This window comes from Ahaetulla prasina, chromosome 2, assembly GCF_028640845.1.
Source record: "Ahaetulla prasina isolate Xishuangbanna chromosome 2, ASM2864084v1, whole genome shotgun sequence".
NCBI lineage: Eukaryota > Metazoa > Chordata > Lepidosauria > Squamata > Colubridae > Ahaetulla > Ahaetulla prasina.
The window spans coordinates 302679629-302703555 of record NC_080540.1 but is presented as its reverse complement, the minus strand read 5'-3'; the positions used below and the strand labels follow the sequence as shown (position 1 = coordinate 302703555).

Here is a 23927-nt window from a genome sequence, read left to right as displayed (position 1 = left end):
TTTCTCTTTGAGAAGCTTCCATTTTTACTTCTTGCCCTGCCCTCAAATGCTTTGGAGGACGGTCTGAGCCCTTCTTCACTGTGATGGCCCTTCAAGTATTTGAAGATGCCCATCATATAAAGGAGGGAACTCCACAACCCATCTAAGCAGTATATTAGGGATGCCCTAAATGAGCTGTCAAAATCCAGGAGGCCCCTGGATGATATTAATGAGACCATGGCTTCTGTCCCTCTCTGCTCTTGAAATGGTAGAGGGTCTCCTGCTTGAGCAGGGGGTTGGACTAGAAGACCTCCAAGGTCCCTTCCAACTCTGTTACTCTGTTGCTACAGGATGTCTGTGGAGATTCTCCGTTATCCAGGTCATGGATGTTCCCAAGGTGCTTTTTTCAAGAGTCAACTGGTCTCTCTCTGTTTTTCCTTGAAGATATTTCACTTCTCAGAATAACAGAGTTGGATGGAACCTTGGAGGTCTTCTACTTCTCAAGTAGGGAACCGTATCCCATTCTGGACAAGTGGCTGTCCAGTCTCTTCTTGAAAACTCCCAGTGTTGGAGCAGCCACAACTTCTGGAGGGAAGCCCTTCCACTGATTAATCGTCCTCACTGTCAGGAAATTTCTCCTCCAAGAAGCTTCTTCAGTGCTGACTGAAGAAGAACCGAGGAAGCTTCTTGGATGAGAAGTGAAACGTCTTCAAGGAATAACAAAGAAAGCCCAGTGGTCTCTTGAAAAAAGCCCTTTTGGGTTGCTAGAGGATGCTTGGACGGTGAAAGCCCATTTCTGCACCACGAATAGCTGCCAAAAATGACAGTTGGGTTTAGATAATAATAATAATAATAATAATAATAATAATAATAATAATAATAATAATAATAATAATAATAATAATAATAATAATAATAATAATAATAATATCAGAGTTGGAAGGGACCTTGGAGGTCTTCTAGTCCAACCCCCTGCCCAGGCAGGAAACCCTACACCATTTCAGACAAATGGTTATCCAACATTTTCTTAAAAATTTCCAGTGTTGGAGCATTCACAACTTCTGCAGGCAAGTTGTTCCACTGATTAATTGTTCTAACTGTCAGGAAATTTCTCCTTAGTTCTAGGTTGCTTCTCTCCTTGATCAGTTTCCACCCGTTGCCTCTTGTTCTATCCCCAGGTGCTTTGGAGAATAGTTTGACTCTCTTTTCTCTGTGGCAACCCCTGAGATATTGGAAGACTGCTATCATGTCTCCCCTAGTCCTTCTTTTCATTAAACTAGACATACCCAGTTCCTGCAACCGTTCTTCATATGTTTTAGCCTCCAGTCCCCTAATCATCTTTGTTGCTCTTCTCTGCACTCTTTCTAGAGTCTCAACATCTTTTTTACATTGTGGCGACCAAAACTGAATGCAATATTCCAAGTGTGGCCTTACCAAGGCATTATAAAGTGGCACTAACACTTCATGTGATCTTGATTCTATCCCTCTGTTTATGCAGCCCAGAACTGTGTTGGCTTTTTTGGCAGCTGCTGCACACTGCTGGCTCATATCTAAATGGTTGTCCATTAGGACTCCAAGATCCCTCTCACAGGTACTTCTATTGAGCAAGGTACCACATATCCGGTACCTGTGCATTTTGTATTTTTAGATAAGCAGTTCATTTCGGATGCAGGAGGCTCAGAGCAAATTCTGAGAAACTGATTTGTATGGAGGAAGGTCCTCCACGCTGGATTGTTTCAGAGGTCATCCGATACACTACGTGCGTCCGCATCTCAAGGCAGACGGGGCTGGGGTCTCCAGCTTGCAAGTTCTCCAGCAGATCTGCCCTTTCTCCAAAGAAAGCAAGGGGAAAAAAACCCAGGGAATAGCAAGACATACTTCCCAGAAATTAAAAGTCACACGGCTTCCTGGAAGCCTTGAAGCAGAAGCAGCGGTTTACACAGAGGAAGGGCCATTAAAACAAAAACGCAGATGCTGCATATCCTCTTTGCCAGCATGTGAAAGAATAGCTGAACAAAAACAGAGAAGAGAGAATAATAGGGCGGGAAGGAAACTTGGAGGTCATCTAGTCCAATACCCTGGTCTTGGCAGGAGATCCTATACGATTCCCGACTGTCTTTGGGGTTGATGTGACGGATGCATGTGACCACAGAAAGGATAACAGAAGAACAGAACAGAATAAGAAAGCTGGAAGAGACCTTGGAGGTCTTCTAGTCCAGGAGTCTCCAACCTTGGTCCCTTTAAGACTTGTGGACTTCAACTCCCAGAGTCCCTCAGCCAGCAAAGCTGGCTGAGGAACTCTGGGAGTTGAAGTCCACAAGTCTTAAAGGGACCACGGTTGGAGACCCCTGTTCTACTCCAACCTCCAGCTCAGGCTGGAAACCCTACACCACTTCAGACAAGTGGTTGTCCAATCTCTGCTTAAAAACTTCCAGTGTTGGAGCATTCACAACTTCTGGAGGCAAGTCGTTCCACTGATTAATTGTTCTAACTGTCAGGAAATTTCTCCTTAGTTCTAGGTTGCTTCTCTCCTTGATCAGTTTCCACCCGTTGCCTCTTGTTCTATCCCCAGGTGCTTTGGAGAATAGTTTGACTCTCTTTTCTCTGTGGCAACCCCTGAGATATTGGAAGACTGCTATCATGTCTCCCCTAGTCCTTCTTTTTATTAAACTAGACATACCCAGTTCCTGCAACCGTTCTTCATATGTTTTAGCCTCCAGTCCCCTAATCATCTTTGTTGCTCTTCTCTGCACTCTTTCTAGAATCTCAATATCTTTTTTACATCGTGGCGACCAAAACTGAATGCAATATTCCAAGTGTGGCCTTACCAAGGCATTATAAAGTGGTACTAACACTTCACGTGATCTTGATTCTATCCCTCTGTTTATGCAGCCCAGAACTGTGTTGGCTTTTTTGGCAGCTGCTGCACACTGCTGGCTCATATCTAAATGGTTGTCCACTAGGACTCCAAGATCCCTCTCACAGGTACTACTATTGAGCCAGGTACCACATATCCGGTACCTGTGCATTTTGTATTTTTAGATAAGCAGTTCATTTCGGATGCAGGAGGCTCAGAGCAAATTCTGAGAAACTGATTTGTATGGAGGAAGGTCCTCCACGCTGGATTGTTTCAGAGGTCATCCGATACACTACGTGCGTCCGCATGTCAAGGCAGACGGGGCTGGGGTCTCCAGCTTGCAAGTTCTCCAGCAGATCTGCCCTTTCTCCAAAGAAAGCAAGGGGAAAAAAACCCAGGGAATAGCAAGACATACTTCCCAGAAATTAAAAGTCACAAGGCTTCCTGGAAGCCTTGAAGCAGAAGCAGCGTTTACACAGAGGAAGGGCCATTAAAACAAAAACGCAGATGCTGCATATCCTCTTTGCCAGCATGTGAAAGAATAGCTGAACAAAAACAGAGAAGATAGAATAATAGGGCGGGAAGGAAACTTGGAGGTCATCTAGTCCAATACCCTGGTCTTGGCAGAAGATCCTATACGATTCCCGACTGTCTTTGGGGTTGATGTGACCACAGAAAGGATAACCGAAGAACAGAATAGAATAAGAAAGCTGGAAGAGACCTTGGAGGCCTTCTAGTCCAGGAGTCTCCAACCGTGGTCCCTTTAAGACTTGTGGACTTCAACTCCCAGAGTCTCTAACTGTCAGGAAATTTCTCCTTAGTTAGAATAGAATAGAATAGAATAGAATTTTATTGGCCAAGTGTGATTGGACACACAAGGAATTTGTCTTGGTGCATATGCTCTCAGTGTACATAAAAGAAAAGATACGTTCATCAAGGTACAACATTTACAACACAAATGATGTTCAATATGTCAATATAAATCATAAGGATTGCCAGCAGCAAAGTTACAGTCATACAGTCATAAGTGGAAAGAGATTGGTGATGAGAACGATGAGAAGATTAATAGTAGTGCAGATTCAGTAAATAGTCTGACAGTGTTGAGGGAATTATTTGTTTAGCAGAGTGATGGCCTTCGGGAAAAAACTGTTCTTGTGTCTAGTTGTTCTGGTGTGCAGTGCTCTATAGCGTCGTTTTGAGGGTAGGAGTTGAAACAGTTTATGTCCAGGATGCGAGGGATCTGCAAATATTTTCACGGCCCTCTTCTTGATTCGTGCAGTATACAGGTCCTCAATGGAAGGCAAGTTGGTAGCAATTATTTTTTCTGCAGTTCTAATTATCCTCTGAAGTCTGTGTTTTTCTTGTTGGGTTGCAGAACCGAACCGAAATTTCTCCTTAGTTCTAAGTTGCTTTGGAGAATAGCTTGACTCCCTCTTCTTTGGGGCAGCCCCTCAGAGATTTGAGCACTGCTATCCTGTCACCTCTAGTCTTTCCTTTCACTAGACTAGGCATACCCAATTCCTGCAAACGTTCTTTGTATGTTTTATCCCGCAGACCCTAAAACATTAACACTCTAGCTAAGGTAAAGTCAAGTAAGTTGACTTTGTAAATATACAAATAGAATGAGACTATTGCCTTACACACTGTAAGCCGCCCTGAGTCTTCGGAGAAGGGCGGGATATAAATGTAAATTAAAAAAAAAAAGGTGGGTGTGGGGTAGGGGTCAGTTTCACTTACCTTTGCTACTGGTTCGTTCATGCGTGCACCACCTCTGTGCATGTGCAGAAGCTTCTGAGCATGCACAGAGCATATTTTATGAGGTCCAGGCGGGTGGGCAGAGCCTCTCGCTGCTGCCGCAACTAGTTTGCGCGAATTGGTAGCAACCCATCACTTGTGTGGGGTCTGGGTGAAGGGGGGCATGTGGAAGTTTCCCCAGGGACGGGAAAATGGCAAACATGGGTGGAAGGGCCACGCTTTAGCAGTTGAGTGAGTTTTGGGGAACTGTTCAGAGTTGACAATTGCTGGGAGAAAAGAGAATGATTGGGGAGGCGGGAGAGAAAGAGGTCGCCAAAGTCCAGAGCTATTTCCAAGTTAGCAGCAGAAAAAACGGTGAAATGTAGCAACTGAAGAGAAGCTCTGTAGCTCAGGGTTGAAGTTTGGAGTCCTTGGTGTTTTCTGAACTTGGTGGTTTTATCTTGCAGACATCTCATGTCCCCACTATGGATATCATCAGTTCTGGAGGAGGAGGAGGAGGAGGAGGAGGAGGAGGAGGAGGAGGAGGAGGAGGAGGAGGAGGAGGAGGAAGGACTGTGGGATTCTCAGTGCTCTCTGAACTTGGTTGCTTTCTTGCAGACATTTCATGACTCAACTAAGTAACATCATCAGTGCTAGAAAGGAGTAAGGTTTGCAGGGAGGGGGAGGAGGAGGAGGAGGGCAACTATAGGATCCTTGGTGCTCTCTGAACTTGGTTCTCTTCTTGCAGATGTTTCATGACCCAACTAGGTAACATCATCAGTGCTGTTGGGTCATGAAATGCCCGCAAGGAAACAACCAAGCTTAGTCACCACCAAGGACCCCACAATCTACTGCTGGTAGAAAGTTTATTTATTTATTTATTTATTATTTATATTTATATACCGCCCTATCTCCCGAAGGACTCAGGGCGGTTCACAGGCGCTTAAAAACACATAAATACAGAATAAAAACAATTAAAAAACTTATTTTAAAGCCCGTTAATTAAAATATACAAATAAAACCCAATTAAAACCCATAAATTTAAAATCTAGCTCAGTCCTGCACAATTAAATAAGTATGTTTTAAGCCCGCGGCGGAAGGTCCGAAGGTCCGGAAGCTGACGGAGTCCGGGGGGTAGTTCGTTCCAAAGGGTGGGAGCCCCCACAGAGAAGGCCCTTCCCCTGGGCGTCGCCAGACGACATTGCCTCGCTGACGGCACCCTGAGGAGACCCTCTCTGTGAGAGCGCACGGGTCGGTGAGAGGTATTCGGTAGCAGTAGGCGGTCCCAGAATAACCCGCCCAATGCCATGGAGCGCTTTAAAGGTGGTCATTACCTTGAAGCACCGAAGGCCACAGGTAGCCAGTGCAGTCTGCGCAGGATGGTGTTATACGGAGCCACGAGGCTCCATCTATCACCCGCAGCAGCCGCATTCTGGACTAACTGTAGCCTCCGGATGCCCTTCAAGGGGAGCCCCATGTGAGAGCATTGCAGTAATCCAGGCGAGACGTCACGAGTGCGTGAGTGACCGCATAGGGCATCCCGTCCAGAAAGGCGCAACTGGCGTACCAGGCGAACCTGGTAGAACGCTCTCCTGGAGACGGCCACAAATGGTCTTCTACAGACAGCCGCTCGTCCAGGAGGACGCTTAAGTTGCGCACCCTCTCCATCGGGCCAATGACTCGCCACCGATGGTCAGTCATGATTGCTGACTGTACCGGGATGCCGGCATCCACAGCCACTCTGTCTTGGAGGGATTGAGCTTGAGCCTGTTTCTCCCATCCAGACCCGCACGGCCTCCAAACACCGGGACAGCACTGATAGGAGTGGGGTCCGTAGAAAAGTACAGCTGGGTGTCATCCGCATACAGCTGGTACTTCACACCGAAACCACTGATGATCTCACCCAGCGGCTTCATGTAGATAAACAGAAGGCGAGAGGATCGACCCCGCGGCACCCCACAAGTGAGGGGCCCCGGAGCCGACCTCTGCCCCCCCCGTCAACACCGTCTGCGACCGGTCGGAGAGATAGGAGGAGAACCACCGATAAACGGTGCCTCCCACTCCCAATCCCTCCAACCGGCGCAGTGTCCAGGCTTTGGTGAGAGAATTTGAGTCCACAGAATGAAGGCCAAAGAGAGAGAAGGCAGCTGTCAGGGAGAGAGGGAAAAAATGGTATTTCTCCAGGAACTCTTCTAGAGGAAAAACAGGAGCCACCCAAGAGCCTCTTTTGATAAGAACTGAAGGTCTTGAACGTGTTTCTCGACCTTGATAATTCTAATGTTGTGGACTTCAACTCCCAGAACTCCCCAATCAGCTGTGTCCATCCATCTTAGCAATAGACTTACGTACCAGTTCACTGTGCTTCACAGCCCCCTCTAAGCGGTTTACAGAGCCAGCCTCTCGCCCCCAACAATCTGGGTCCTCATTTTACTCACCTCGGAAGGATGGAAGGCTGAGTCAACCATGAGCCTAATGAGATTCGAACTGCTAAACTGCAGGCAGGCAGCAGAAACAGCCTGCAGTACTGCACTCTAACCACTGTGCCACCGAGGCTCATGGAGGCTTAGAGTTGCCAAGGTTGAGTAACCATCCTGGTTAACATAAAAATGTGAACTCCAGGGATGTCCCAAGAACCCCGTGGAAAAGTCTCTATACAGCCTGGATGAGGAAGATTGGGTTGAGCTCCACCCACGGATCTTGCTGCTGTTTTGGGTCTACAGCTCTGCCTCGAAAGATGATAATCAAAAATGGTTGTTTTGTCTCTGAGGGCTCATCAGATCTTTGATTGAAAGAATAGAAAGATAAAGCTGTGCCAGCAGGAAGCTAATTGGATTCTCTCAATCACATCCATTTAGGTGCTGATTGGGGATGGGGGGTGTGGAGGGGGAAGGTGGGGGCTTCAGGCTGACATCCAGCCAGGCTGCTTCACCTTGGAAGAGAGATGGCCAAGGTGTCAGGAACATTTAACAAATTGTTGTGGTTGGGAATATCAGGATGCTGCATCCAGGTGTGTCCAACAAGTGAAGAAAAAAAATGGATAAGATAACCTGAAGGTGTAGCATCCTTGAGAAAGTGAAGGTTATAGTGTCAGAATCATAGAGCTGGAAGGGACCTTGGAGGTCTTCTAGTCCAACCCCTGCTCAGGCAGGAAACCCTATACCATTCCAGACAAATGCCAATCTCTTCTTAAAAGCTTCCAGTGATGGAGAACCTACAACTTCTTGAGGCAAGTCATTCCACTGACTAATTGTTCTCCCAATCAAGAAATTCCTTGTTATTTCCAGGTTGGAACTCCCCCATGGCTTCTGGGGCAGTTGGTAGGATTAAGAGGAGAAGATCCAACTCAGAGGTGGAATTTTTTTTCCTACTGGTTCTGTGGGTGTGGCTTGGTGGGTGTGGCAGGGGGAGGATACTGCAAAATCTCCATTCCCACCCCACTCCAGGGGGAAGGATATTGAAAAATCTCCATTCCCTCCCCACTCTGGGGCCAGCCAGAGGTAGCATTTGCTGGTTCTCCGAACTGCTCAAAATTTCCACTACCGGTTCTCCAGAACCTGCTGGATTTCACCCCTGATCCAACTGGTGAGGAGAACACTCAGGAATTGATTACTGCTTATGATTTAGACAGCACCACTGAACGTAGTAGAAGAATCAGAACTAGAAACATGATTTGGATCAATCAATCAATCAGAATATTGCTGGGAGGGACCCTGGAGGTCTTCTAATCCAGCCTCCTGCTCAAGCAGGAGACTCTATACAATTTGAGATATGTGGATGTCCAGTCTCTTCTTAAAAACTTCCAGTGATGGAGCACCCACAACTTCTGGACGCAAGTAGGTCCACTGGTTAATCTTCCTCACTGTCAGGAAATTTCTCCTTAGTTCTAGGTTGCTTCTCTCCTTGATTAGTTTCCACCCATTGCTTCTTGGATCTACCCTCAGGTGCTTTGGAGAATAGCTCGACTCCCTCTTCTTTGTGGCAGCCCCTGAGATATTGGAACACTGCTATCATGTCTCCCCTGGTCCTTCTTTTCATCAAACTAGACATACCCAGTTCCTGCAACCGTTCTTCCTATGTTTTAGTCTCTTGGCCTTTCTTAGTTATGTTTTTCTGCACTTTTCCCAAAGTTTCAACACCTTTTTTGTGATGTGGTGACCACAACTGGATGCAGTATTCCAGGTGTGGCCTTACTAAAGGTTTACAAAGCAGTACTAATACTTCACGTGATTTTTGATTCTATGCCTCCGTTTATGCAACCAAGGATTGAATTAACTTTTTTTTTTTTTGGCTGCTGCCGCACACGGCTAGCTCGTGTTTAAGTAACCGTCCAGTCGGACTCCAAGGTCCATCTTACAGTTGCTGTTTCTGAGCCAGGTTTTGCCTAATCTGGTCTTCTTGGTAACTTTGGTGGGACTTCAACCCCAGAAATTCTGGGAGTTGAAGTCCTCCAGGCTTAACGTTGCCAAGGTTGGAGACTCCTGGCCTAATCTGTACCTGTAGCTTTGGCTTTTCCTGCTGAGGTGTAAAACCTGGGACGCTTTGCAAAAGACGTCCACCTCATTTGATTTCAGGATTCAGGACGGAGAACTGATGGTCCTTGGCCTGCATAGCCACCCATGGGAAGTATGAAAGTTTTTGGCCTAGAAAAGAGTTAATGGAGAAAAGAAAGAAAAACTGTTTGGGCACAACCCATACTCAGGATTTTCAAAGCTATTGGACGACTTCCTCCCCCAGAGACGAGAAAACAAATGCCTGAGGGCCAAAGGGGCAACATCCTGTTATGGATCAAACCCGGGAGAAGTGAAGGGTTGGGGGTGGGGGGAATGAAGGAAGAGCCAGACGGGGCTCTTGATCAACCTGTTGATGAATGGTATGGAAAGCTGAGGAGGGCAGAAGAGGTGATGAAATCCCTTCCAGGAACGGAGAATTATTTCCTTTTGAAAATGGACTTGCGGAAAACAGAGAGGCAGGAGAGCTAGGAGGGATCGTGAGAAACAGCAGAAGGCTTTAATCAAAAGTAGGGAAGGGGAGGGGAAGCGGAGGGGGTGAGGGAGATGTCAGGGCACTAGGTGAGAGCTGGGAGGGAGACACCGCTGGGGCTGAGGCTGGCTGAAGTTTCACCTGGCAAGTCTGAGCAGAAAAATATAGGACAGGAAAGGCTAGGAGAGGCTAGGAGAGGAGAACAGGAGGAATGGAATGGAGTGGAATAGCCATAGCCCTTAGACTTATATACCGCTTCACAGGGCTTTCCAGCCCTCTCTAAGCAGTTGACAGAGTCAGCCTCTTGCCCCCAATGATCTGGGTCCTCATTTTACTCACCTTGGAAGGACGGAAGGCTGAATCAACCTGGAGCCTGGTGAGATTCGAACTGCCAAATTGCAGGCAGGCAGCAGAAGTAGCCTGCAGTCCTGCGCCCTAACCACTGCGCCACTGTGGCGAATAGAATGGAATGCAATGGACTAGAATAGGGACTAGAAGAGAAAATAGAAGAGAAGGGAAAATAGAAGAGAAGATAGAAGAGAAAATGAATAGAATAGAATAGAATAGAATAGAATAGAATAGAATAGAATAGAATAGAATAGAATAGAATAACAGTGTGTGAAGGGACCTTGGAGGTCTTCTAGTCCAACCCCTGCTCAAGCAGGAGACTCTATACCATTTCAGACAAATGGCTGTCCAATCTCTTCTTGAAAACTTCCAGTGTTGGAGCACTCGCAACTGCTGAAGGAAAACCATTCCACTGATTAACAGAATAGCAGAGTTGGAAGGGACCTTGGAGGTCTTCTAGTCTAACCCCCTACCCAAGACAGGAGTCTTCATCCCATCCTGGACCAATGTTGTCCATTCTCTTCTTGAAAACCTCCAGGAATGAGCAACCACAACTTCTAGAAGCAAGCCTTTCCACCGATTGATTGTTCTCATGGTCAGGAAATTCCTCCTCATTTCCAGGTTGGATCTCCCTCTGACCAGCTTCCACTCATTGCTTCTTCAGTCCAGCTCTCAGCTGAGGGCAGCTGTAAACGCCACGGCTGCACAGCAAGAAATCCAGCAGGGCAAGTTGAAGAGTCCAGGAAGCAAAGGGAGCATGGCAAGTAATCCAGAAAGAATGCAAGGAATTCAGGAAAGTTCAAACATCAGCCCTCAACATTCCATGAATTCAGCGTTTGTTCCGGACAAATGCCCCTCCCCACAGCATCTCCTTAAGTCTCAGTCCCCAGGTGTGCCTTGCAAAGAGGGGTGGGGCGCTGTCCTCCCAAGTAGTCTGGTCAGTCTGCGCTGTTCTTACCTGCTCTCTGCTCTCCGTGCTCAAGGATCAGGAGGGGCCAGTCTCTCATGTTCACTGGTTAGCCTTCCTCCCTGCCTAGACAAGCCATCCCAATCCCAAAAGGCCCTTTCCTGCTGGCCCTGCTCCTCCCCATTTTCCTCCGAAGCCAACAAAGCCGCCCCCAGATCGTTTCCCCCTGCAGATTCAGGCTCAGATGGTGACATGACGCAGGGCAAAACATTGTCGTGTCCCACTCCTCCGCTGACGGCTGGGTCCGGGAAATCCGAATCAGGCTTGCCTCTGCAGCTCTGCCCAAAGTCCTAGCAAAGTCCTCAGAGCAGGCAGGAGACCAGAAAGTGACTTCAGCAAGATAAGTTCGACTTTGCCTGACTCAGAGAATGCCAGAAAGTAGCTCCTTTATATAGGCCATGGGGTGTGGCTCCATGACTCAGCACTCATTAAGGCCTGCCCCTCCCTTCCCTCTGTTGCCTCCGCCTCTCCAATCTTCTGATGCGAGGGTCACTCCAATCAGCTGTTCTTGGGAGTAAACCCTCCTCAGGCTCACCTGCTGTGGATGAGGGGGAGGGGTCTAGCTGCTCCGTTTGCCTGGGCATGGAGTCAGGGCTGGGGCAGGGAGATGCTCCTTCTTCTGCAGTTTGTGGGGGCATGGAGCCAGGACTTGGGCCGGAAGGCATACATTCCTCAGTGTTGGGGAGCAGGTAAGAAGGCCCCGGCTGCTCTGAGGGCGGGCAAGACACAACAAACATAATGTATGGAAGCTCCCCAGAGGAGAGAAATTAACTAATGGAACATCTCACTTCTAAACGTTGTGAGTGCTCCATCGTTGGAGGTTTTCAAGAAAAGATTGGGCAGCCATTTGACTGGGATGGAGTAACATCTCCTGGAGAGAGGGTTGGGCTAGATTAGAAGAGCTCCGTGGTCCCTCCCAGCCCTGCGATCCATGCAGCAGCCCAACCAGGTCCTAACCAGAGGCTTGAAGTCACGGAGAAGCCAGCTGTTCCAGCCAGGCCTCGCATCTTCTCCACCCCCTTGGCCCCGTGTCTGTCATCCTTGACAAACCCCATGACTGCTGAGCATTGTTTGTACAAATCTGCTGAGCCAGAGGTCAGCCAGGAAGGGACAGGCCTGCTTGCTTTACAAAGGGAGGGCAAGAATGTCAGGCCAAGGACCCCAACCTCACCACAATGAGCTTTCAAGGCGGTAGTGCTGGTGGTGCTCTTCAGCGTTTCACGCTGGGCTTGGTATTTTGCAGGGTGTGTGTGTCAAGAATCCCCCTTTGTCAGGGGGCTTCCCCACCTTTGCATTCCGTTCGCACAAAGACCCCGTGTGGGTCTGGAGGAACTTGTCATCATGAGTTTCACAGTGTGCTTTAATATCTCAGAGGCTTTCATAGAAGGATAAAGGAACGAATGTCCCAAAGTCCTCTTTGGTTTTGTGGGAGATACCCTCAACCGCAGGCATCATTTCCCCCTCCCCCTTTTCACACACCAGCTGGTAAAACGTCCTTCAGGGCTTTTGCCTTTTCCTGCCCATGCTCAGGCCTCCTGTCTGAACAGAAAGAAGGCCTGGTTGTGAGGAACGGAGGTTGACAATCCCATGTCCTGCCCTTGTCCTCAGGTGGCGTCTGTGGGGAAAATTCAAAATCTGGTTCTGATGTTTCATCTGGAGAGAGAATGGGGAATAGAGAGTGCTGCAAACAATAGTCTAGAGAGGTAGATGTTGGGGATACAGATCTTCCCAGCTCTGGAGGACCAACCATGGTGAGTGTGCCTAATTCTATCCCATGTTGGATTAAAAGTAATACTGATATTTATTTATTTATTTATTTATTTATTTATTTATTTATTTATTTATTTAATTAATTAATTAATTAATTAATTAATTAGATTTTTATACCGCCCTTCTCCCGAAGGACTCAGGGCGGTTCACAGCCAAATAAAACAACAATGAATAAATACAAGGTAAAACAGTAATTAAAAAACTTATTAAATATGGCCCAAATTAAAACAATATTTAAAACAATAAAACCCACTAAATAGATTTAAAACCGAACAAAAATGTCTAAAATTCTATGCCAGTCCTGCGCGGATAAATAAATATGTCTTCAGCTCGTGGCGGAGAAGTCCTGGGGGAAGTTCGTTCCAGAGGGCGGGTGCCCCCACAGAGAAGGCCCTCCCCCTGGGGGCCGCCAGTCGACATTGCTTGGCTGATGGTACCCTGAGGAGTCCCTCCCTGTGAGAGCGCACGGGTCGGTGGGAGACAAACAGTGGCAGTAGGCGGTCCCGTAAATAGCCCGGTCCTAAGCCATGGTTTGATAGGTTTGTAGCAATGGTGGGTTGCTACTGGTTCACCTCAGTTTGGGTGAACCGGTAGCAACGGTGGCAGAGGCTCCACCCACCCACCCACCCATCATCAAAGGCACTCTGCGCATGCACACACACGTGCGAACCGGTAGCAAAGGTAAGTGAAACCACCTACCACTGGTTTGTAGCTCAAGGTTGAACTTGGTGCTCTCTGAGGCTGGTGGTTTTCTTGCAGACATTTCATGACCCAGCTAGGTAACATCATCAGTGCTAGAAGGGAGAGGGTTTACAGAGAGGAGGAAGAAGGAGGAGGGGGAGGACTGTGGGGTCCTTGGGGCTCTCTGTGCTGGGTTGTTTTCTTGCAGACGTTTCATGACCTAACCAGGTAACATCATCAGTCCTAGAAGGAAACAGGGTTTGCTCTCTGCTTATATACAACTGACTTGCTCCATCAAAGTGGATGGGAAGTTTTGTTATCTTTTTCATAGTTCAACTACCAAATACCAAGAACTGCCTAGAAGGTAGCAACAGCCCTATTATTTTAGGTTCTCTGTTCTCTGTTGTCGTTGTGGCTTTTTATCAATTGTGCAAAGCTCAAACTCTGCTTGAGGATAATGGCTTAAACGTTTTCCGAATCTAGCTGTTTGGTTGGCTTATGGTTCAGTGCATTGTGTCTTGTACAAACTCAAATATTTCTCAGTAGCTCAGATGAAAATCCATTAATTTTATTTAGAGCATTCATTCAGCTGCATCTTTTAAACAATGTGACTCTGGTCAGCCTACGAAAACCTGAACAACACAAATGCAAACCACAAACAGCACATTTAGGAGCATTAAAACCGACTCTAAAGCTAAAATATAACTTATTAATTGGCCGCCCTGTTCATGCTGACCCAGGAAAAGCTCCAGGTCTTGACTGCTTTTCTAACAGCCTGCAGGGGTGGGGGGCCAACCCTGTACGCAGAAAGTTGTGTTGAGGCAGCTGCAGAATATTAATCAACTCCGTGCAAAAAAGACATTTTTTTCTTCCTTTTAAAAAAAACCCATGAATGGCCATTTGTGCTATTTATGCTACTTGGACCTCACTGTTTCTAATTTGTGTCTTCCCCTGAAAACACACACACACACACACACCATGAATATATGCAGAATTTTTAAATCTGCATAAATGTTAAGGTTCCCCCCCAAATTCTTGATTTGTTGAGAGAAAAGTTTAGCTTTAATGAGGTTTTGTGCAAATCACAGAACCATTTTTTTTTATTGAAAAAGTTTTAAAAACAAAACATTTCCTTTTTCCCCTCCTCCCAGAAAACCCCTTCCCCTCCTTCCTCCCCCAGCTTCCCGGGTCAATCACAAGGTATTGTTATACATAAACCAAACATGGAGTAAAATTTTTCCCTTCTAATCCAATTAACCTCATCCAAATCTTTTCATCTCCCAACCCCCTCCCCATTACATAAAATAATATTTCCTAATTATTCAAAGGCAATCTGATATTTCTTAATCTTTCTTAATTTTAAATTGTCTTTTAAAAAAGCTGAGATTTTAGCCATCTCAGCCAAATTAATGACTTTCAATATCCATTCTTCTATTGTAGGTACCTCTTCTTTCTTCCAGTATTGTCCAATCAACAGTCTTGCTGCTGTTATTAAATTCAGAATCAATTTAGTCTCAATCCCTGTACAAGCCGTTATAATTCCCAAAAGAAAAAATTGCGGCAGGAACTTTATCTTCTTCTTCAGTACATTTTGAATAATCCACCCCCTAAGTATTTAACCTTTTTTACCACCTCAAATCCTGTTATTTCCTCTAGTTTTTGTTTCTGTTGTATAGACATATTTTTGATTATCACTTTTGTTTTATTCTGATTTATTTTAAATCCTGATACCTTTCCATATTTATCAATTGCTTCCAACAAATATCTACTTGAATTTATAGGATTTGTTAAAGTAACCACTACATCGTCTGCAAAAGCTCTAACTTTGTACTCATATTGTCTAATTTTAATTCCTTCTATTTTCGTTAATTCTCGTATTTTATCCAATAACGGTTCCAGAGTCAAAACAAACAATAGTGGTGATAAGGGACATCCCTGTCTCGTTCCTTTTGCAATCTTAATAACTTCTGTCAAACTACCATTTATTATAATCTGAGCTGTTTGCTCTCCATAAATCGCTTTAATTATTCTAACAAAACAATCTCCAAATTGCATTTTCTCTATTAATTTAAATAAAAAATCCCAATGCAATCGATCAAAGGCTTTCTCCGCATCCAAAAAAATAAGTGCTGCTGAAGTATTCTTCTTTTCCAAATATTCCAATATATTAATAATCTGTCTAACATTATTCCTCATCTGCCTCCCTTTTATAAAACCAGATTGATCAGTATGAATTCTTTGTTGTAAAACTAACATTAATCTATTTGCTATTATTTTAACAAAAATCTTATAACCATTATTTAATTGATGAGGGATATAAATGTAAAAAAAAAAAAAAAATTATTTAAAAGTGAAATCGGCCTGTAGTTACCGGGTTTAGAGCAATCTTGCTCCTCTTTTGGTATCAGTGAAATAAAAGATATTTTCCATGACCATTTTTGAGATCAACAGCTCTGAATTTCTATTTTTAAAAAAAACAAAGCTTTAGTCGCTGAATAGCTTAATCTGGCGAACTGAGTAATTACAAATTTTGGCAGGATCCCTAACTAAACGAGGAGGATAAGTTCTTGGGAGACCTTCTGTCCAGTTAAGAATATCCTTCTGAGACTTCCGGGTGGCTCCACCTCTTCGCTGAGCCCTAATTAAAGGGGCTCCGCACTGAACATCGTAAGCCAGGAAAAGCCGGCTTTAATCTTTTTCCCTGGATGAAAGGGGGAAGATAAGAGAAATAGGAAATGTTGGTAGACCTCCCCAGAGGCTTTGTTTTAATTAAGCAGAGCCTCGAAGGGTCGACGGGTCCCATAAATATTCCTGCCATTCTCCGACTTCAGTGCGTGTCTGCAAAAGCAGGAAAAGAAGAAAGTGTCCATCTCTGCTACTTGTCTTATCTTTATGGATCTCTTTAAGCAGACGGAATGAATGCAAGCGGACAATTATTGGATTGCAAGTATTTTTGATTTCCTGACTTCTACCTTCTAAAAAAAGAGGAATTTTTTTTCCTTTGTTTTAATTGACTCTTAAAGATGGCGTCTGAACGGAGTGAAGTGAAGAATGGAATTTTAAACAGTCTGTGCAACTAAGAAGATAAGAAATGTTATGTGTGGATTTTAATGAAGTGAACTGAGCTCTCCTATACTTAAAGGGGAAAGAGAAGTTTCTAGACTTATATTTTGTGAATTTTAAAACTGAAATGGCTACTAAACCACCTAAGACTAGAAGAAGGGTTCTGAACCAGCTTTAGAAGATCTGATTAAAGAGCAAGGAAAGTGTCTGAAGAAAGGTTTAAGGAGATTATGGATAATAATGAGAAAATAAGAGAAGAAATAAAAGAGAATAAAAAATAAGAGAAGATATTTTTGATGGCTTTTCAAGGTTTGGCAAAAGACTGGAGGTGGTGGAGGAGGAGGTGCAAGAAATTGTTCAGTCAAATCAACAAATAGAAAATAGAATGGGGGGAATGCAAATCAAATTGGATAAAAATGAAGATCAAGTGGTGGTGATGCAGTATAGAATGATGGAAGGAGCTCTGAGAATTAGAGGTTTGAATGAGGAGAAAGGGGAAGATTTAAAAAATTTTTTATCAGAAGCTCTGGCTGAATTTATTGAACTTGATCCACAAGAGGTTGCTTATCAAATTGACAAAATTTATAGAGTTAATTCTTGGATTGCTAGGCAAAAGAAACTTCCTAGAGACATTGTGGTTTATTTTTTGAAAAGAACAGTGAGGAATCAAATTTTGCAAGTTGCTTTTCAGAAAAACTTGAAAATAGGGGAACAGGAGTTGAAGGTTTTGAAAGAGATCCTCCCAAGATGTTAAGGGATAGAAAGGACTTTACATTTTTACACAAGAACTTAAGAAATACCAGATTCAATTTAGATGGGAGGTTCCAGTTGGCTTGACAGTGTATTATCAGGAAGAAGATATTGACACAGTGCTTAAGGCCAAAGATTTTCTTTCTACAGTGCTGAAATTTGAAATAGAAATAATAGAAAAAGAATTCAAGAGACTCAAATGGGTGTGGAAGCTGAGGTGATTCCAGTGATGTTACCATCAGAGGAACAACCACAAGAACAAAGACTGACGAGGGAGCCCTTAAGCGTAAAGAAAAGGAGCAACAAACTCAAAGTAAAGTTCAGGACTCTGCTACAGAAGCGGTGGGAGGAGCACGGCCAAGATACGGGAGGACGATCTTCAGTTGATTGCCCAAAGGCTTCAGCAGCCCAGTAATGGCAAATAAAATCTTGACTTGGAATGTCAATGGTTTGAACTCAGCTCAGAAGAGAAGAAAAATATTTCATTATTTGAAACAATTTAAAATGATGTTATTTGCTTACAAGAAACGATATTAAATTATCAGATCAAAAGTACCTAATAAACTCAAAGTTAGGTAAACATTTTGTTGCTTCAGCTTTGGAGAAAAACATGGCATAGTGGTTTATTTGAGAAAAGATATACCAGCCAAGTTAATAGAGGCAGATATTTATGGAAGATATATTGCTATTGAACTTACAATAGAAACAAAAGGACTCTCTTGCTTGGTATATATGCACCCAACCAGCAACAAGAAAAATTTTATAGAATGTTATATGATAAGTTGATCTATGGGATTATAAATCGTGGTATTATATTGGGAGATTGGAATGGAGTAATAGATACACGAAGGACAAGAGAATTTCTTCCAAGAAGATACCTGCACATGCAAAGCTGCCTAAATCCTTTTTGATATGATAGAAGATTTTGAGTTAAGAGATGTATGGAGACTGGAATTTGGAGGAAAGAGACTATACTTTTTCTCTGATAGGCATCAATCCTTCTCACGTATTGATTTTATTTTAATTTCTAATGATTTGCTTTTTAGGGTGAAGAAAACTAAGATATTTCCAAGATGTTTGTCTGATCATAGTCCTGTTTGGATGGAATTGCAATATGGAAAAGAGGGTAGAAGAACTTGGAGATTAAATGAAAATTTGTTTAGATATCAGGATAATGTAAATCAATGTAAAAAGATGAAAGAATTTTTGATTATAATTTGAATAATGAAACATCGATAGAAATGGTTTGGGACTGCAGTAAAGCTTTTATGAGAGGTGTATTAATATATCTTAATAATAGACAGAGAAATAAGCAACAAAGACAGCGAGGTATTTAGAAGAGGAAATTTATAAGAAACAACAATTATTAATACATAACCACATGATCAAAAACTTAAAGATGCAATAAAGTTACTACAGAATCAATTTAATATGATAATGGCTGATCAGGTGGCAACAAATATACAATATGCCAAACATAATACTTTTGTAACGCAAATAGACCTGGTAGGTGGTTAGCATACACTTTAAGGAAAAGACAAAACAACGTACTATAGAAAAATAGAATATAAAGGTAAAGAGAGATATCAACAGGATAAAATTAAAAAGCTTTTTAGAATATTATACAAATTTATATCTTAAAGATAATATATTGAATAGGATATTGATAAATATTTGAAGGAATATAAGGTTAAAAATTTAACTTTAGAACAAACGGATGAATTGAATCGCCTATAACCTCGGAAGAAATTATTTTGGTAATTAAACAATTAAAATGGGGAAAACTCCTGGTACGGATGGGCTTACAGTTAGTTATTATAGGAATTTACAGGATGAGATGTTAGGTCCACTTAAGGAATTATTTAATCAGATATAACTAGGAGGGGAATTCTCATGGAGAACCTCTTTATTTCATTGATACCAAAAGAGGAACAGGATTGTTCTAAACCTGGGAATTATAGGCCAATCTCACTTTTAAATAATGATTATAAGATTTTGTTAAAATAATAGCTAATAGATTAATGTTGATTCTGCAGCTAAGAATTCATAATGATCAATCTGGATTTATAAAAGGGAGACAGATGAGGAATAATGTTAGGCAGATTGTTAATTTACTGGAGTACTTAGAAAAGAAAAATTTTATTCCAGCAGCATTTATTTTTCTCGATGCAGAGAAAGCTTTTGATCGATTGCATTGGGATTTTTTATTTAAATTAATAGAAAAGATGCAATTTGGAGATGGTTTTTTAAGAATAATTAGGGCAATTTATGGAGAGCAAACAGCACAGATTATAATCAATGGTAGCTTAACAGAACCTTTTAAGATTGCGAAAGGAACAAGACAGGGATGTCCTTTATCACCATTATTGTTTATTTTAACTCTAGAACCATTATTGGATAAAATACGAAGTAAAGGAGATAGAGGGAATTAGAGTTAGACAGTATGAATATAAGTTAAGAGCTTTTGCAGATGATTTGGTGATTACTTTAACAAACCCTATAAATTCTAGTAAATCTTTGTTGGAAATAATTGATCAATATGGCAATGTCTCAGGGTTTAAGGTAAATCAGAAAAGACAAAAGTGATAAAAAAATATGGCCAGACAACAGAAAGAAAAACTAGAGGAAGTAACAGGATTTGAAATTGTAAAGAAGGTTAAGTATTTAGGGTTTATATTACATCAAATGTGAAATTGTATAAGAATAACTATGAGGTTTTATGGCAAAAGTTCAGAAGGAGTTGATTGTTTGGAAAAATTGCAATTATCTTTGCTGGGAGAATTGCTGCTATTAAAATGAATGTTTTACCTAGATTTTTATTCCTCTTTCAGATGATACCAATAATTAAGAAAGATAAGAATCTTGAGGAATGGCAGAAGGGAATTAACAAATTTATATGGGAAGGTAAAAAAGCTAGGGTTAAAATGAAAATAATTCAAGATTCTCGGAAAGGGAGGTTTAAAATGCCTAATTTTAAATTATATTATGAAGCAGCTGCTCTCTGCAATAAGTGATTGGTTTAATTTAACAGAGGACAGAATTTTGAATATAGAAGGTTATGATTTGTTATATGGATGGCATGCATATTTAATTTATGACAAAAAGTGGATAAGGCCTTTAAAAATCATGTGCTAAGAAATGCCCTTCATGTGTTTGGAAAAATACTTATAAACTAAATTATAAGGTTCCTATATGGGCATGTCCTAGACATACAGTAGAAAATATAAATATAGAACAGAATCAGGAAATGATTACATATAAAGATCTTTTGTATACTGAAAGAGGTAATTTGCAGTTAAAATCTCTGCAAGTATTAAGAGAGAGGAAGGAAAAATTATACTTGGTTTCAATATGAGCAATTACATGCTAGATGGAAGGAGATCAGAAAATTGGTATAGAGCAGAACGAGGAAATTTGGTAAAGCAAATTAGAAATCAGTCTCAGGAGCATATAAAGATTGTATAATGTGTTACTTGAAATAGATTCTGAAAGGGACTTGGTAAAGGACTGTATGATAAAGTGGGCACAAAATTTTCAGGAGCCAATATTATTGGAAACGTGGGAAAGAATTTGTTAGAAATGTTAATTTACGCAGGCACAGAATCTGAGGAAAATTTTATAAAATGTTTTATAGATGGCATCTAGATCCTAAAAATTATCGTTATGTATCCAGAAATGCAAAATGTTGGAGATGTATTTGTGATGACGCTACATATTTTCACATTTGGTGGACTTGTAAGGACATAAAGGCCTTTTGGATAAAAATTTGGTGGATTTTACAAAATGTTCTGAAAAAGAAGATAAAGTTCCTGCCGCAATTTTTCTTGTTGGGAATTATTACGGATTGTACAGTAATTGAGACTAAATTGATTTTAAATCTAATAACTGCAGCAAGATAACACATAGGAGAATATTGGAAGAAAAAACAAGTACCAACAATACAAGAATGGATATTCAAAGTTGCCAATATGGCTGAGATGGCTAAGAAATCAGGCTTTTTGAAAGACAATACGCAAGAAAGATAGTTAAAGGAATGGAAAAATGGATTGACTATATTCAACGAGATATCAGACTAAGAGTTATCAGACTGTTTTGAATGATTATGATGTATTATTTTGATTGCTTTTGGGGAAGTTAGGAATTGATGATTGTAGGGTATAATTGTTGGGACGAAAATTTTTAGCATATGTTTGTTTTATTTTTAACTATACCTTGTGCTCGTTCCGGGAAGTCGGGGAGGGGTTGCAGGGAGGGAGGGGGGGAAAGGGGGGGAAAAAAATGTTGTAAAACTTTTTGAATAAAAAAAAAAAAAAAAAGAATATCCTTCTGGAATAAGTCAAGAGAACATCATAGAATGATAAGTAGGGTTTGGAAGGGACCTTGGAGGTCTTCTAGTCCAACCCCCCGGACAGGAGATTCTATGCCAGTGATGGTTAACCTCTTTGATGCCAGAGTGCCAAAAGCGTGCCCGCGAAGGCACATGTGTGTGCCCCAATCACCAAAATGCAATGCAAGTGCCCTCCACGCATGCGCCCTGGCCCCACGCATCCATCCCCTGGCGCATCTGCCGCCCCCACCCCCACCCCCTGTTTTGGCTTCCAGGTTGGTTCTCCTGCATTTTTGCCTCCCGTGTCTTCCCCGATCTTCTCAGTTTTTCCACCCACCCCGAGCGCCCTAGCTTTCTCCTGCATTTCCGCCACAGAGAGACACCTCCAGAGGGTGGATCCTGTGGAGATTGGGGAAGGCACAGGCGGCAAAAATGCAGGAGAAAGTTAGCACGCGCTGGTGGGAGTAACTGCGGAGATTGGGGAAGGCCCCGCGCATGCGCAGCAGAGACCCAAAGGCCAGCTGGCCTGCGGGAGGTGCATGCGTGCACGGTGGAGCTGGGCTGGGCGATGGCCGGCGTGCCCAGAGAGAGGGCTTTGCATGCCACCTGTGGTTCACATGCCATAGGTTCGCCATCATGGTCCTATACCATTTAGGACTTACTTTGGGCTTGATGAGATGGAGACCTGTGATCATAGAAATGGAATTTTTGGATTGTGGTCCAAATTTTGGATTATGGTCCTAAATCGAGGTCTACCTATAATGCCATTGCACCTGTTTTCGAGGCACTCCTAACGTACACCTGGGTCCCCTGCAGAGCCAAAGGCGGGCATGGGATCAAGAAGCCCACAGTTGTGCCCATCGCATTGGCACAAATGCAACAGAAACACAATTGCGGCAGCTGGGGAAGGCGGGCCGAGGACCGTGTGCACGCTAAGAGCTGATTTCCCCATGGATGTTGTGGGTCATTGGTGCTCTGACCAAACACAGCAGCGGGACAGATGGCAGGTGTCAGGAAGTTGGCCGCTGTGAGGGAGCCCTGGCCAAGGGCCAAAGAGATGGCACAGCGATTCCCTACTTTATGTCAACTCTGAAGCAAACCTGGCTGAAGCCATCTTGGGCTGCCTCACAGTTGCCACGAAGCCAGAGAGGGGAAGGGAGAGGGGAAGTAGATAGCCCAGCTAGCAGTCAAAACAAAAACTTTTCTTGTGGGAACCAAGGTCATTGCAACAGGCAGCTGTTGAAGGAGGAGATGAAGCCTGCCTGCTATATTCATTGGACAATGTGACCGGGGACACCTGGGAGGGGGGATTTTTACTCTTTTTAATTAGGTGAAAACTGCGGGAAATGTTAGAATTAGTTTTCATTGGCTGTGCCAATACGATGAGCCCAATAAAGATGTTCTTTGAGGAATCTACCTGCCTCGGAGTTCTGCTTTCAATGGGCGCGTTATTTGGGCGCGTTATCTTGCCAACAGTTTAGGCAAGAGGGAAGAAGCGAATTGCTGAAGATTTAGGAGAACGTTCAGGAAATTGTGCCCCTGTTTAGCAAAGGGGGCAACTATTATTCTTGAAACATATTTATCAGTATTCAACCGGTGTGTGTGTGTGACACACAATCTATAGGCATGTTTGTTGGTTTGTTTTTTGTTGCTGGTGGTGTTGTTTTCCTTTTTCAAATTTTCTTTTTGGATTTGGAATTTCAGAAAAAAAAAATTCTTTTTAGGGGAATGGGGAAAAACCAGGGCTGCTTCCAGGAGGAAAAGAAAAAGGTTGCCGCCACCTCTGATGGATTGAGGCTGTTGAGACCCTCATAAAAAGCTAAATCATGCAACTTCATTGTTTTTTGCCTAGAATACAAGAATCTCCCTAGATGGCTTGCCTTATTCTTGGAAGCCCCAGGGAAGGTTTCCCCACCTTCCCTTTCGTTCCTTCCTACCCTCTTTCTTTTATCTCTTTCCCCCTTCCTTCCTTCCTTCCTTCCTTCCTTCCTTCCTTCCTTCCTTCCTTCCTTCCTTCCTTCCTTCCTCTTTTTCTCCTTGCTTCCTCTCCCCTCCTTCCTCTCTCCTCTTCCCTCTCTCCCCTTCTTCTTCCCTCCCTTCCGTTCCTCTCCCTTCCTCTCTCTTTTTCTTCTCTTCACTTCTCCTCTCTTCTCCCCTCCTTTCCCTTTCCCTTCCCTTTCCCCTTCCCTTCTTTCCTTCCTCCTTCCTCCTCCTCTTCTCCTCTCCTCTTCTCTGTTCTTTATCCTTCCTTCCTTCCTTCCTTCCTTCCTTCCTTCCTTCTTTCCTTCCTTCCTTCCTTCCTTCCTATCTCACTAGTTGCAGCAAGCTCTGGGCAGCTTACAATATGATAAAAACGTAATACAAGGCAATGAAGCTCAAGAGGATTAAATAAGAAACTAAAAAAACCAAAACAATAGGAGACCAGGGGATGGGAATCTTCTGCCGCCCCCACACCCCACACCTTGGCTCTT

General features: G+C 43.2%; 1 protein-coding gene across 1 annotated transcript in view; it reads right to left on the bottom strand.

Annotated features, from left to right (window-relative positions):
• Window positions 1-5042: 5042 nt before the first annotated feature.
• Window positions 5043-23927, bottom strand: part of LOC131190757 (basic proline-rich protein-like) — a gene marked incomplete at its 5' end in the record, with an annotated part of 496338 nt that continues 477453 nt past the window's right edge. Inside the window, 4 exons of the mRNA XM_058168112.1 lie at window positions 5043-5143; window positions 5245-5273; window positions 13234-13244; window positions 16703-16725. Coding sequence (XP_058024095.1) covers window positions 5043-5143; window positions 5245-5273; window positions 13234-13244; window positions 16703-16725 — 164 coding nt within the window. The remainder of the gene's footprint in view (window positions 5144-5244; window positions 5274-13233; window positions 13245-16702; window positions 16726-23927) is intronic.